Source organism: Callorhinus ursinus, unplaced genomic scaffold, assembly GCF_003265705.2.
Source record: "Callorhinus ursinus isolate GAN/ISIS: 27379988/994484 unplaced genomic scaffold, GSC_fseal_2.0 scaffold82, whole genome shotgun sequence".
Taxonomy (NCBI): domain Eukaryota; kingdom Metazoa; phylum Chordata; class Mammalia; order Carnivora; family Otariidae; genus Callorhinus; species Callorhinus ursinus.
Window position 1 is genome coordinate 3,331,187 of NW_027397144.1, and position 15,756 is coordinate 3,346,942.

General features: G+C 50.9%; 1 protein-coding gene across 3 annotated transcripts; it reads right to left on the reverse strand.

The window, feature by feature from the left end:
• Positions 1–5,055: 5,055 nt before the first annotated feature.
• On the reverse strand, positions 5,056–15,509 carry DNAJB1 (DnaJ heat shock protein family (Hsp40) member B1). Of its 3 annotated transcripts, XM_073887657.1 has the most exons (4): positions 15,473–15,509; positions 14,441–14,525; positions 6,748–7,328; positions 5,056–6,460 (listed from the first exon to the last, which is right to left on the reverse strand). In XM_073887657.1, exons 3-4 carry the CDS (start codon positions 7,237–7,239, stop codon positions 6,230–6,232), a joined length of 723 nt encoding a protein of 240 aa, XP_073743758.1. In that variant the 5' UTR covers positions 7,240–7,328; positions 14,441–14,525; positions 15,473–15,509; the 3' UTR covers positions 5,056–6,229. The 3 variants fall into 3 exon arrangements, with proteins under 3 accessions (XP_073743758.1, XP_025718884.1, XP_073743759.1); XM_025863099.2 differs by lacking the exons at positions 14,441–14,525; positions 15,473–15,509 and adding an exon at positions 8,735–9,034; XM_073887658.1 differs by lacking the exons at positions 14,441–14,525; positions 15,473–15,509 and adding an exon at positions 8,247–8,383.
• Between the last annotated feature and the right edge of the window lie 247 nt (positions 15,510–15,756).

Consider the following 15,756-nt stretch of genomic DNA (forward strand, 5'->3'; position numbering starts at 1 on the left):
TGCCCCTGTGTTGCTGAAGACCCCCGCCAAGAGCCCATCCGCCCTCAAAACACCCTTTGCTGAAGTAGTCCATCTGGAGACAGGCTTAAGCTATGTTGATGTCCACCAATATCTTCCCAAGGAAAGGTGGGCCCCCACTGAGACAAACCACCCAGGCCTCAGCTCCAACTTCCCGCAAAGGCAAATCAGGCCATGTCCTTCCTGACGCAAACTCTTTCAACAGGCTTCCCTTCCGCCTCAGGCATGTAGGCCTGCCTCAGCAGGGCCCTGGCACCTGGCCTGTTTCACCCCAGCCAGGCCCCACCCTACTCTCTCCTACTGTCTGTTCTAGCCACGAGAACCTAAAATCTCTGTTTTAGTTCAGTCTGCGTTTCCGAGAAGACAATGAGCTTCCTGAGGACCCCCCACATTGCCTTGTCACTGGGTCTCCCAGGGCCTAGCGTTGACCTGGCACTCAGGAACTGTGCCTAATGACTAACCCATGAATCGTGAATTAGGAACAAGCCGGGAAAGAGGGGCTTTCCTGGAGCCAGAGAACCTCCACTTCTACCAGGTGGGCGCTGGAGGAAGTGGGGCACGGGGGATCCTTCCCAGGGGAACCACCAGCAGCCCCCTAGGGCTGGGTTGTCCTCCTCTGCAGGGGCTCTAACATGAATGGTCATAGGATAGATGTTGCCGGTCCTCTTGTCCAAATCAGTTTGTCATTCAATTACTCATTCAACAAACACTCAGAGGGCAGTTCTGGGCCAACCACCGCTCTCAGCGCTGGTGATGCATAGATTACCAGGGCATGGTTGGCGACCTCGAGGAAGCTAGGGTTGTCCTGGAGGGGGACCCTGTGGATCTCTCCTGAGGTTTGTCTCTCCTCCCTTCATGACAAAGGAAGGCGATGTCTGGCTGAATCATCACAGTTTGAGAACTCAGAAGTCAGATGTCCCAGGCAGGCGTGGAATCAGCAGACCAGGAAAGCATTCTCAGGTCTGTGGGAGGGAACATGAGTACATGTACTTTGAGGACTACATTTTAATAGAAAATATAGACATTTGTTGTTTGTGTTGTGCTGTTTTCAGGTGAAAGTTTGGTGCATTGAAATTTGAAGAGACTGATGACGTTATCTCAGGGACTTCAAGTTATATAGTCAAATGACACTCTCCACCCCCCATCCCAGCAAAGGAAAATGAAGACAAAGCAAAAACCCAAATGCTTGCAAGCTCCTACCTCACTCTGAGGAAAAGCTGAAGTTCTCCCAGGGGCCCACCAGGTCCTTCACCATCTGCTTTGTCACTCCCTGCCCTCAGTTCCTCCCACTCACCCCTTGCTCACTCTGCTCCAGCCTCACTGGGCTCCTGGCTGGTCCTCAAACAACTCAGGCACACTCCTGCCTCAGGGCCTTTGCACAGGCTGCTCCCTCTGCCTGGAACACCCTTCCTTCAGTATCCACCCGAAGAAGTTACCTCCTTCAAATCTTCGCTCATATGTCATCTTCTTGGGGAGGCGTTCACTGACCATGCTATTTAAAAAGTGCCCCAAACTTTCTACCCCCAATGTTTTATATTTCTGCATCACCCTCCCCACTGTCTAGTACATTAGATGTTTCATTTATCTTTATTTTCTTTCTCCCCCCAGTCAATCCTTAGCTCTAAAAGAGCAGGAATTTTTGCCAGTTTTGTTTACCACTGTGTCCCCAGCATCAAGCATAGGGCAGGGCACATAGTAGGGAGTCAATAAATGTTGATTCAATGGACAATTACTTATTGTCAGGCGCTATGTTGTATACTTCAATAACTAACTAATAAGAATAATATTTAAGAAGACCTGGGACATGGGGTGCCTGACTGGCTCAGTCAGTAGACTGTCCGACTCTTGATCTCTGGATTGGGAGTTCAAGCCCCACATTGGGCGTAGAGCTTACTTAAAAAAATTTGGGGAACCTGGGTGGCTCGGTTAAGCGTCTGCCTTTGGCTCAGGTCATGATCCCCGGGGTCCTGGGATTGAGCCCCGCATCAGGCTCCCTGATCAGCGGGGACCCTGCTTCTCCCTCTCCTTCTCCCTGCCACTCCACCTGCTTGTGCTCTCTCTCAAATAAATAAAATCTTAAAAAAAAAAAAGACCTGAGAAAAGCTTTCTGCTAAGTGCTTTAGAAATATCTGCTCATGTTAATTGCACACTTGCTCTGGGCCATGCCTGTAACACAGAGGCCTTCTCAGGGGTTAGCTGTCTGAGTTCCAACTTGGGGGCAGTGAGAAGGCTTAGCTGCGGTGATTGTCCTGTTTTACATGGGAGGGACCCGAGGCCGTGAGAGATTCTGTCATTTGCTCAGGGGAATGCAGTGAGCAGAGCTTGAACTCAGCACCTTCTGAGGGGGCACAGAAGCCAAGTTGATCATGTCATGTTCCTTGCTTCCCTGATGCATTACCTTGCCCACCTTTCACTTAGAGCACCATGAAGTCTGCACCTCATTTGTCTCGTTTTTTAAAGGAGGCCACTGAGACTCAAAGTGGTGAAGTCACCTGCCCAAAGACACATGACAGCAAAGTGACACAGCTGGGATTCAAACTGGGGGCTGCTCAGTTCTGGAGCCTGGTGCTCTCCGGCATCTTTCAAGTGAGCTGGTTGTCACGATAGCATAGGAGTGAGCCTGCTTCAGGTATAGCTTCCTCAGGCTGGGTGGGGGCCAGGACAGGAACTGAGTGTCTCAGGGGATCATCTGGGAATTGGGTTCCTGGAGCTCAGCTGAGAGCACTCACCCCCAAAGACCTTGGACTCGCCTCAGCCTTTGGGGTTGCCAGCTGTGGACTAAGAAACCTTCACATGATAACTGACACACAGTGCTTATTCTGTGCCGGGTCCTGGTGTGTGCGTGTGGGTGTGTATCTCCATCTCTGGAAACCCTTACAACCCTAGAAGAGGTACTATTATTATGCCTGTTTTACAGTTGAAGAATTTGAGGCACAGAGAGGCTAAGTCACTTGCCCAAGGTCACACAGCTAGAAGGTGGTTGTCCTGGGATTCAAATCTGGAAGCAAGAACGATGGCTACGGGAGAGGTAGGGGCCACCGAACACTGATCTGGATCTTCACACCCAGGTAAGTAGTCCTGGCAGAATAAAGGTGTACAATAACAGGCATGAAGCAGCTCTTTATTTCCCCCATATGGGAGGGGGCAAAATGCAGAGGGTACAGTACCTACCATTTGTATAAAGAAAGAAAAGTTGATTTGTGCAGCATCTCAGGAAAGGTACGCGAGAAACTGGGGACATTTGCTGGGGGTGGACTTGAACTGCAGGGTGGGGGAGAGGATTTTCACTCTGTCCCCTCCAGAGTTTAGTACTGTGATCACATAGCCAAAAAGACCCTAGAAATTTAGAAATTATGCTTATGCTTATATAAACAGACTCTCAGAGAATGCACCAAAGTCTATTTTCTTCTTTTTTCTAAAGGAAAAGCGCTCTGATGCCATGGCTTGTCCACACTGCAGACAGCTGGAAAGGGACCTGTAGCCCAGAGGATGGAGGGGACTCAATTTCTCTTCACAGGCCAAACGTACATTGAGTTTTGTACTGTTTAAACCACGTTATAATGCGACCCTGCGGGTATGGGGGATTCACGTGAGCGGGTTAAAAAGAGGCAGCTCCACACGTACTGACACGGAAGGGGCTCTGAAATGTGCTGAGAGTCCACATGGGAGAGTAAAGCAAATCCGTCCCAGGAACGCCAAGGACGCGAGGGTGAAGTCTGCCAGCACATACACCAAACACCTCTGGACACACACAGCTCAATCCACCCTGACAAAACAACGGGTCTGGGGGGCAGGCTTTCTGCCCACCCGAGTCCTTTGTCCTCTTCACTATGAACATTTTTCTAAAGAAACCCACTGCCCCACGCACCGCTCTAGGTAGGTTATTTCTAGTTCTCAGAACTGTGTGTACTTACAGGCTTTGTGCACTTCTGTGTCGTGACTTTGATGCAAAGGTCACAGGGACCTGCTACATAAGTAGAGACTGGGGCACAGGGATGGTACTCCTGGGGGTCTGTGACCCTGACTGAGGCCAGGGCCAATTCTGTAGTAAATGTCATCTTGGGTGCCTGAGGCAGGTTCGGTAAACCTCTTTTGGCTCTGATGTGCAGGGTCACCTCCCTACTAGGATGGCATCCTCTGGGCTCACTGCAGCATGTCCTACATCCGGGGACGAAGCCCTCTGGATTTCTGCGTCCAACAGCCGTCACCGGCTGTGTGTGACTGCTGCTGAGCCCTTGCACTGTGACTGGAGCAACTGAGAAGCTGAATTTATTTTATTGAATCTTAAAGCATTTCCATTTAAAGAAGATAGAAAACATTCCCATCACTTGCAGAAACTTCTCTTGGACAACGCAGCTCCTACACCATTTTCGGTGGTTAAATTGTTTCAGTAGGAAGGGAAAGCCACTCCTGGGTTGATTTTAAACAGGCTGTTACTTAAGTTTTTACTTCAAGACATTTTGTGGCAAAGTAGCAATACATTGTTTTAAGCCTATGTAATTACTTACCTTGTAATAAAACCAGTTCCTTAAAAAAGGTCCAAAGGAAAAGCAGCTTCAGTGGCCTGCCAATGAAGCCAGGGCAGGAAATGGGTCCTCTCCAGGGCGGAGTCAGCCCTGGGCTGGAATTCCAGTCTGGTTTGGCCGGGGCCTGCCTGACACCCAGCCTGTTCTAGCAAGAAAGGAGTGGAGGGGGATCATAAGGGCAGACAATGCACCGCCCCTGGGCCCCAGCAACCGGGCCCTGGAAGACCGGGAAGGGAATTAACTCCGGCCCAATCTTCCTAAAACCAGTTCTTAAATCCACAGGGCTCTCTGGGTGCCTGGATCAAGTCCAGATGGGATGACGTTCTCCACTCCGCATGCAGCCCAGGAAGGGAGACTTATTTCTCCCTTGCAGAGGACTCCTGCCTCCGTGCCCGCCCACCCTCCCCTTCCCCGGCCCTTCCCTTCCACCCTGCCTAACTCTGGAGGGACGCCCAGCCCCCACCCCAGCCCATCAGCAAAACCCTCAAACAGAGTCAAAGGACCGCTCCCCTGAGGTTTAGCATCAGTCTTTAATGCTGTCGTGCTGCACATTGACAAGTCACACGCTTTGGTCTCGTGTTGGCAGTGGCAACTTACAATGAGTCTAAAGGTCTGAGCACCAGACTGGCCTGCAGGGAACAGACGCTTGTTCCAACCCGGCCCCCCTCCCCAACTCCCAAGGTTCCTTCTGAATTCCATTGTGGCCCCGTACAGAGAGCAGCAGCTGCCATGGACTGGTTTCCTTTGAGTGCACACCAACATTACACAGAATTATAAAAACATATTTACAGACGTTCCACAGTGCTCCTGTAATCAGAAGCAAAGACCCTTTTATCAAAAGGGATTATATCTAGAGCTGTGCAAAATTCAAAAGGATCAGATCCTTTTGAAAGAGTCCAGAGTCCATTAAATGAAAAATTACCTGGGCCACTTGTAAGCCCCAGGTGTGCCAAAAGATTGCCTTACAGATAAAAGAAAAATAAAGAGTGTGACCCATAAGTGAGTGCACTTGGCCTCAGAGTCAGGGGTTGAGAAGGTCCCCTGCTCTGTCCAGGGCCCCTGACCCTCCAGGGAGAAGTGTCTGTGCAACTCATTCACGTGAGGCTGGCTCCCTTGGTCCTGCTGGAACAAGAGGTATTGCTTGTGGGCGCCGGCCGGGCAGTTTTGCAAAAACAATCTAAGTTGGTTCTCAATTTGAGATGGCACAAGAGAAAAGAGGATTCTTCAGGGGAAGAGCAAGACGTGGGAGACGATTTTACAGAATAAAACACGAACCGATCACACAACAGAAACTGAGGAGTGTACAGGGTCTGGTAACCACGATGGCAGGTTGACACCACCTAACGGCCGCAAGTCAAGGGACTACAGGTGCATCAAGTCCAGCTGTGGGTCTGCCTCTCTCTTGCCCACGGGCAGCGCCTGGAGGAGGGCTACAGGAACCAGTGTGACGGACTGGAATGCTTTCTTCTGCTGTCCCCACCACCTGCCGCCCTATCGCTCGAAAAACCACTTAAGTCTAGTGCACGACTTTGAAAGATTGTAATATATTCTCTGGAAAACATTCAGCAGTACGAAAGCCCTCCCTGGGCCCTCCCGCCCTCTCACGGGTCCACAACTGGTGGAACGGTCCGGAAATCCTTGAGCTCTGGAAAGGTCCCTGATCAGTCCTTGGGAAACACAGGTGACTATATTGGAAGCACTTGCTCAAGTACGGTTTTTGACGTCTGGGGAATCCTTTCAGGGAAGATTACTTCGAACTCAATAATGAGGTCCCCGCGTTTCTCGGGCGTTTTGGGGAGGGGGAGGCCTTCCCCAGGAACTTTTCGCCGCATGCCAGGCCTGATGACATCTTTGAACACAACGGGTATGGTCCTGCCGTCCAGAGTGGGTACGTTCACTGTGCAGCCACACAGAGCCTTAGAGAGCAAAGAGAGAATGTTAGATGGAAGGTAGCTTAGGATGCTCAACTCCTGCCCAGAAGCTTTTTGATGTAGGGGAAGCACCATCAGGCCCCTGTAGCTAAGACCTTGCCCCCAGATCTGGAAAGCTCTGGAAAAACAGAGCCCTGGTCAGTCTTGTTTTTGCTGTATCCTCCCAAGCCTGGCTCCAAAGTGCTCAGACACATCTGTCAACCAAATACCTAACAACTTCAAAAACCAACCATCTCCCTCCACACATACTACTCTACTTATTAGCACCCTACCTCCCGAAGGCTGATCCTGGCTGGGTAAATGACATCAGAACCATCTCTCTTAAAGATATTGTGTGGCTTGTCCTTTAAAACAAAGACAATGTCAGCTGGAATGTTGTTGGAGGTCTGGTCGCCTTCCTTGGGGAAGGTGATTTTCGTCCCTTCTTTCCACCCCCGCTTCACTTCGATGGTCAAGATCTTGTCTTCGTTGCGAATGCTCTTTCCATCGGGGTTCAGCCGCTTATGGGAGATTTTCATCTTCTTGGTACAGCCGCTATAGATCTCTTCAAGCGAGACCCTAAGGTCGTGGGTGACAGGGGGATCTTGCTTCTTTCGGGTGGGCTCTTGGGCTGGACGGGAACGGCCAAACTGCACGTTGGTGAAGCCACCCATGCCCATGGGGAAGCCAGAGAACGCGTCATCAATGTCCATGCCTTCCTCCCCATTCCGCTGCCCAAAAAAGGTGTCAAAGGGATTTCGGCCACCAAAGAACTCTGCAAACATGGCATGAGGGTCTCCATGGAATGTGTAGCTGAAAGAGGTACCGTTAGCACCACCGCCGCTCCCGACACTGTGGCCACCACCCTTTAGACCTGAAAGGCAAAATCAGAAGATATCAGATGGTTGGCGGTGAGCTTCTCTCTTTCCTCTCTCTCGAGCTTTCTAAAATTTTTTTTTTTTAAAGATTTTATTTGCGAGACAGAGAATGAGAACGAGAGAGAGAGAGCGCGAGCGTGCACGCATGAGAGGGGGAGGGGTCAGAGAGAGAAGCAGACTCCCCGCTGAGCGGGGAGCCCAATATGGGACTCAATCCTGGGACTTGAGGATCATGATCTGAGCCAAAGGCAGTCGCTTAACCAACAGGTGCCCCATCGAGGAGCTTTCACTAAGGGAAAAAAAACTTGAGAACCATGAAGGGTGGGGGTGGGAGGAATTTTTTTTTAGCCTGTCAGGAAGAGTAAAAAGAACCCTAAACCAGAGTCGGACTCCCTCCTCCAGGTACTTCAGTGTGCCAGGACAGTGGCAAGGGGCTCAAGCGTTCCCTGTAGAGGCCACGGAATTTCCACTTCTTCTTGACTGACCTATCCTCCCCACAAAGATATGAAAACTTACAAAAAATTCGTTAAGATATCAGATGAAAAAGGCACGTTCCAGGATCAGTGCTCAGTAAGGGTTTACTCTTAGAAATACTCAAGAACTAAGAATGTGTGAGGAGCAGAAACGAAAGCAAAACCATAAACGCAGCTTTTCAAATTCTCACACCATGGCACTAATTGGCACCAACCTTACATAAAAAGCCACTTCATTTCTTAAGACCCAGCCCAGAAACCAGTCTGAGTCATCCACGGGCAAGTGGACAAGACAGCTCCCTTCTCTTGGCTTGAGAGGCCTGCGCCGAGGAGGCCGGGCAGAGGCGGGTCCCACGGCTCCCTGCACCTGGACTGCGCTCGTGCGCTGGCTGCCATCTACGTGCCTGGCACCAGGTTAGGTAAGCACTTTACGGGGATTACCTCACTCCGCCCTCACAGGGGCCCCGGAGCGAGGTTGGCGCTAATCGGCGCGCTCATCCGCAGGCTCGCCGCTCGCAGGTCGAGCCCGACGCGCAGCCAGAAGCCCCACCCTGCGCCCCTGGATGCCAGGTCTGCCACCTCGGCTCAGGTGAGCCCCGGACCGCCGGGGCCGCGGGCCCGGCTCAGCTTCGGTCCCCCCTCCGTCCGCCCCCGCAACCCCGGGACCGCTCGGGGACGTGGGTGGAGGCGCCTAGGGAGGGGCAACCGCAGACATGCTAGAAGCTTCTGGGCAAGCAGCGCGGCCAGGACTCCTCCTCCCATCGGGAGGCCGCCAATCCGAGGGCGGAGGCCCGCGTGGCCGGAGGGCGGGGGCCGCTCGCCCACCGGGCCCGGGGCGTCCCCCGGGGATGCCACAGCCCGGCCCCCGGGCCTCGGTTTCTCCTCCTGTCAAACGGCGGGGGCGCGCCCCCAGCCGCGCGCGCACGCACCTTCTTCCCCGTAGCGGTCAAAGATCTCGCGCTTGCGCGGGTCGCTGAGCACGTCGTAGGCCTCGGCGATCTCCTTGAACTTCTCCTCGGCGCCGGGCTCCTTGTTCTTGTCCGGGTGGTAGCGCAGCGCCTGGCGGCGGTAAGCCCGCTTGATTTCCTCGTCCGACGCGCCGCGGGCCAGGCCCAGCGTCTGGTAATAGTCCTTGCCCATAGCCCCCGCCTGCGGCCCGCCGCCCAGCTGTCGCCGCACCCCGGCTTCGCCGCCGCCCCGTCCCGGACTCTATATACCCGTCCGGCGGAAGCTTCCAGAGCCCGCCAGCCCCCTCCAGAACCTTCCGCCCCGCCCCCCGCGCCGCTCCGACCAATCGCTGCCTCCCTGTCCGCGACGCGCGACGTCCGGGGCAGGGCTGCGCCGCCAACGGCCGCCCGCCCGCGGCCACGCCCCTTCCCGCTCCGCCTTCGGCAACGCCTCCCCGCGGCGCGCGCACCGAGCGACGAAGGCCCCGCCCACCTTACGGGGAGCCAATCACGACCTTCTTTCACTGCCTTCGCGGACCCCGCCGGCCGCGTGTGCTGTCCCCAGCCTGGGTCAATAGGTTACGACACACCGCTCGGGAAGGGGCGGGGCTGAATGCGGCCCCGCCCCTCAAGGCTGCCCCGCCCTTCCCCAGGTGACGGTAGAACCGCTCGCCCGCTTCGCACTGAACCCCCCCCCGCCCCGGGTGACTCTGAGCAAGGTGGCTAACCTTGCCTTACTTGCCCTAGGTACCCCCCTACCCCGACTGCTGTAACAAGGCAATAAAAATAACCACCCGCCCTCTTTTCTTGGCTGTGGGGAGAATGCATTTAGGAGCCCCAGGACTGTCCCTGTCCTCACCTTACAGGTTCCTATAAAGCAAGGTGAGGCCCCGGGACCAAAGCTCACCTCCCTGGAGTGATCTCTCCGGGGAAAAATGTTCCTCATGCCTTTCACTTTACCGTTTTCTCAAGACCACCTGTCAGTGAAATCTGAAATTATCTTGTGCTTTGGTCTTCATGCTAAAACACCTCCCTCCCAGCCTGCAGTTGCCAGTATCTGGCACCCAGTCGCAGTGGACACTTCATAAATATTCCTGCCTGTTTTTAATGCACCTGCTTCATTTTTATCCCCACTACATTTATGATTTGGGGGGACAGGGGTATGTCATACACCTCTGAGGGTCTATGATCCCCTTTGGCTCTGAGAGTCTGGGGTGCCTGTGGTCAAAGGGCTGATGGGGAAAGGAGGCTCAGAAAGGGGTACCCCCTGAGAAGGCCATAGGAAAGAAGGGGTAGGCAGTGGTGGTGGTTGAGGTGGGAGGTTCCTGGAAGACCTGCTTGGGAGGGCAGGGTGGTGTGACACTGGCTCTGGAGCCAGACAGCAGGTTTCATTCCCAGTTTCAGCACTTCCTGGCTGCATGACCTTGGGCTGGTTACTGAACCATCTGGGGCCTCGGTTCCCTCATCTGTACAATGGGGGTAGTAGTTGTACCTGCCTTGTGAGTCAACATTTGTAAAATGCATAGGACAGACCTGGCACAGAGGAAGTACTATCAAAGGGGTGACTAACCATCTTGCTGAATGATGGGCTGCTGAGCCACCCCCTTTCTGGCAGCACCACAGCAAAATGATTCTGGTGACTGCTGCCCTGGTGTAAGCTGAGACTTCTGAGAAAGAAGACCATGGCTTTCCCCTGCTTTCCAGTTGGGGGATGCTTGCCATCCTTGGGCACTCACTGACCCCACCGAGGGTAACCATGTCAGTAAGGACTGGATTAGTGCACACACTGGCCAACCTGGGAGGATGATGGGTCTGGGCTGGACATTCATCAGTATAGTACAGCAGGGGTCCTGAACCATCACTGGGGAGAAATAATTCAAATTTTAAAAAGTTACATAAATAAAAAAATAAGTTACATAAATAAATAGCAGGAGAGTTCTCATCATGAAGGAAAACCCAGCACTTGTGAACTTCCTCATGGTTACATGCTAATATTTTATAGTATAAATTTAATTAATTAATTTATTTTTAAAGATTTTATTTGTTTATTTGACAGAGAGAGAGAGATAGCGAGAGCAGGAACACATGCAGGGGGAGTGGGAGAGGGAGAAGCAGGCCTCCCGCCGAGCAGGGAGCCCGATACGGGGCTCGATCCCAGGACCCTGGGATCATGACCTGAGCCGAAGGCAGACGCTTAATGACTGAGCCACCCAGGTGCCCTATAGTATAAATTTAATTTAGAGTTACAAATGTGAAGACCTCCAAAGGTCTTCACAAGGCTTTGGGTGTCTTTGTATTTGGAGGCAAACTTAGGGCTGGGGACTCCCCCTTCCTTGAGTAAGCCTGAGTCATGTTCAGGAATTTTTGTATGCCCCCCAAAATACACAAAATAACCCCAACACCTCTCCTTTGGATTTTTTGTCCTGGACACTCACTGGACACTTCAAAATGTTACTGGAAAAGTGACCTCTGCAGATCTTGAGCTCTCAACTCAGAGAAGATGAGATGGTTAATTTTATGCATCATTTTGGCTGGGCTGTAGTACCCAGATGTTCAATTAAACACTAATCTAAGTGTTGCTGTGAAAGTATTTTGTAGATGTGGTTAAGTTAATGTCTATAATCAGTTGACTTAAGTACAGGAGATGATCCTGGATAATGGGGATGGGTCTCGTCCAATCAGTGGAAAGGCTTTGAAAGCAAATAATACCGAGGTTTCCCTGAGGAAGAAGTGTCAGCTCCTGGCCAAGAGTCTCTAGCCTGCTGATCTGCCCTGCAGATTTCAGACTTGCCCTGCTAACACCCACAATCATGTAAGCCAATGCCTTGAAATACGTCTTTTAACTCACACACACACACACACACACACACATTCACAAACACATATATCCCAGTTCTGTTTCTTTGGGAGAACCCTGGCTGATATAGGAACAAAGGAGGTGAGTCTGGAGTCAGTCAGCCTCAGCTGAAATCTGGGACCCACTATTTACTTATTTACTGCCTGTGTGATCTTGCACAACTTGCTTGATCTCTTGGAGCATTAGGTGTGTCCTCTATAAAATGGAGATTAGAATAGATCTTAACTCCCAGGGTTGCTATGAGGATGAAATTGAGAGGGGCCAGGAAATGATCATTATAATAACAGCTGACGCTGACATGGCCCTACTATGTGCCAAGCTGGCTCCAAGTGCTCCATATGTATTAATTCATTTAATCTTTGCAGTAATCCTATGGGTTGGCCTAGTGTTACCTGTATTTTGCAGGTGGGAAAACCGAGGTTCTGAGAGGTCATGTGACTTGCCTGAGGTCACCCAGTGAGCAAAATGCTGAAGTGTAAAGTGTTTAGCACACTCAGCGTTTACAGTAAACGCTCAGCTTGCGTACAATGTGATTCAGATGATGATAAAGGCTTCATTTTTAAGAAAATGAGTTTTCAACTCTGCTTCTCTTCATCAAAAAGACCTTCAAAAGCACCACAGCCATATGAACCGACAATCCCACCCCTGGTGGGATACCATGTGAAATAAAAACCTACCACGAGAGACTGTGGACTCTGAGAAACAAACTGAGGGTTCTAGAGGAGAGGGGCGTGCGGGATGGGCTAGCCTGGTGATGGGTATTAAAGAGGGCACGTACTGCGTGGAGCACTGGGTGTTATGCACAAACAATGAATCATGGAACACTACATCCAAAACTAATGATGTCATGTATGGTGATTAACATAACATAAGAAAATAAAATTAAAAAAATAAAGACAGTGACTCTCTCTCAAAAAAAAAAAACCAAAAAACAAAAAAAACCTATGTTCACATAAAAGCCCATGAGCGATGTTTATCAAAGCTTGATTTGCAATTATCAACAGCCATTAAAACCTAAATGTTCTTCGGTGGGAGAATGGATAAACAAACTGTGGTCTAGCCACAGGATGGAATACTATTCAGCCATAAGAAAGGACTGAGCTACAGGTACAGAAAACAATGCAGACGAACCTCAAATGCATTATGTTAGTGAAAGGAGCCAGACTCAAAAGGCTGTCTGAGCCCTACTCTTGCGATTCCATTTTATAAGGCATTCCGGTAAAGGTAAAAGTATTAAGGCAGAAAGCACATCACTGGTTTCCCAGGGCTGGGATGTGCTACAAAGGGAGACAGGGGAATTTGGGGGGATGGTGGAAATGTTCCATATTTGAACTGTGATGTTCGTTACACAACTGTATATATTCAGAGCTGTACACTAAAAGAGGTAAATTTCACTGTATGTAAATTGTAGCTCAATAAAAAGAAAATTCTATGGACTTAAAAACAAATAAAAAAGGTAAGACAGGGAGGGACTTGGGTAGCCTCTCTCTGGGGTTCCTGACACAGTGGAAAGTTGCTAACCAGCCCTGGCTTGTCCACTCTAGGCTTCACCTTCTCTCACACAGCTCCAACCAGCTCCATCACATACCCCAAAACAAGCCAAGCCAGGTTCCCAGAGAAATCAAGATTCTACCTTACCTGCACCTGGGAAATGCAAAAGGAGCTTGTGAGACAGACACACCAGAACTTCAACATTCAAATGACCATGGGTTCCCCCAAATCTGAGATCCAAGGAGCCCCCTGCTTATCCTTTGGCACTGCCACAGCACCAGACCTTTCTGGAATTTCCCCTTTGGAAATTGCCGTAAGGGGCTTATTACAGTTGGCTCAGCAAACTAGTTGTGACTGTTATGAATTAGCCACTGTGCTGGGGGTGCTGAGGACACAAGCAGGGTCTAGCTGTCCCTAACTGACAGGCATAGCGCATTATGTTAGTGAAAGGAGCCAGACTCAAGAATGGTTTCAACAAAGTGGCCAGTCTTCATTCTGAAGGTGGATATTATTTCTGCTGACAGCCTGGTTACTGGAAGCCAGATGAGGCCAATAAGGAGTCCTTGCAGCTGCAATATCCATCAAAAACAAAGAGGAATTGTCCTTTCTAAGCTGGATCCTGCCTTTCTATGAGCTTCTTGTGGGTGAGGAGAGGGTGGATATTATTTGTATGCCCTTGTTGGCGCAGAGCAGAGTAGGTTCACAAAATGATTTGGTGCCTAGTGAGTGAATGTGGGGCTCAGGAAAACAGTCTTGAAGGGTAAATTCCAGAGTATTCTGAGTCTGTAGGAATGTATGGGGACTCTGCCCAAAAAGACATCTGTTTGGACCCCACACACCTTACCTAGCTGGGATGCAGCAATACAGAAGACACACCAACCTAGCCCACATTAGAGAAGCCGGAAATTGGCAGGGCAAAGTAGCAAAACTTGGATGGACTTTAGGGGTTCAACTGTGCCCCTCGGCACTTCACAATTAGATGTCTCAAGTAAGTCAACTTGGTAAGATTTTAACTTTTGGTTTCTAAGTGATTACTCCTCCTGTCCCCCTCAATGAGGGCAGGGAGTGAAGCCTGTCAGGACACAAAGGATCTCAAGCCCTATAACTGCCAACAGAAAAAAGATCTGTGTTTTTGAAAGCACAATTATAAAACGCTTTTATGTTTTCATCTCTTTTGCCCAGATAGGCCTGGTGAAAAAGATAGTGACTTTCTGAAGACCACAGCCACAGGTCCCCAAAAGCTGTAGCTTTAGAAGTTCCCAGAACTGAACCTGGATGACTAAGTGCTAAGCACTGACTCACCTTGCCCCACCCTGCTCCCCTGTGAATCAGTGATTTACCTTTGAGGACTTCTCACCATGTCTCTGATGTCAGGCCTCTAAGTTCCAGAGGGTTCCACAGTTGATGAAGGCTCAGGGGCAGGGTCTGGAATGAGGAGAAAGGAGAGAAGGTGAGGGAGTGTGCCAGGTGCAACATGTCCTGAAATCTTGAGTGTGTGCAGGAGGCAGTGTGTGTGTGTGTGTGTGTGTGTGTGTGTGTGTGTGTGTGTTGGCATCCAACTTTCCCAGTCCGCTCATGACAAATAATCAAAGGAGCAAAAGCATGACATGACCCCAGACCAGCAGTGTCCAATAGAGCCAGTGTGAGGCACAACTGCCAACCACAAATGCAAGCCAGTTCTGATTTGAATGGTTTTTTTTTTTTTTTAAGATTTTATTTATTTGAGAGACAGAGGGAGAGAGCACAGAGGAGAGGGAGAAGCAGATGGGGCTCCATTCCAGGATCCCAAGATCATGACCTGAGCTCAAGGAAGATGCTTAACCGACTGAGCCACCCAGGCAACCTGATTTTAAATGTTCTAATAGGCATTTAAAAAAGTTAAAAGAAACAAGGGAACTTAATTGTAATAATAATATGTGTTAATCCAATATATCCAAGATATTATCATTTCAACTTATAATTAACATAAAAGGTTATTAATCAGATTTTTTTTTTACAGTCTCCTTTTCAGACTAAGTCTTTGAAATCGGTGGGTGTTTTACATTTACAGCACATCTCAATTTGCACCAGCCACATTTCAAGGGCTCACTAGCCACCTGTGGCCAGTGGTGAGCACACTAGACAGCACAGGTAGACCAATGTCCGCCCCCGGCCTACGGGGCGGGGCTTGCACCCCCCAGAATGGGGCGAGGACTCAGGTTGTAAACTGGGGGATTCCCCGAGGGCTTTTCGTCATTTCCCCTTTCTTTCCCTCCCATTCATGACAGATGAGGGTCCCCGCGCCGGAAGGCCTCTCCATCCAGGCTTCCCAGCACACGCCCCCAGCACCTAGCCCTTTCAGGTTGCTCCCCATTACCCAGGGGGCTGCCCACCTGGGAATTCACACAGTCGCGCCGCCCGCCAGGCGGATGCTGCCCTTCCTGTCACTCAACTTTTTGCTCCCGCCCCCAGCTGTAAGGTAACCGTCGCTTCCCTTGGTTTCCACAGTGACGCCACCAAGGGGCGGGGAAGGGGCGCGCGGCTCCGAGGCCTCATTTTGATTGGTGGGTGGCCAAGCACCTTTCTGCGAGTCCCGTCTGGCCTGCGCTCCTCCCCCTCAGTGTGTTCCGCAAGCTGATTGGCCAGCCTCATGGCGAGAGCGGCTAGTCTTTGCTTA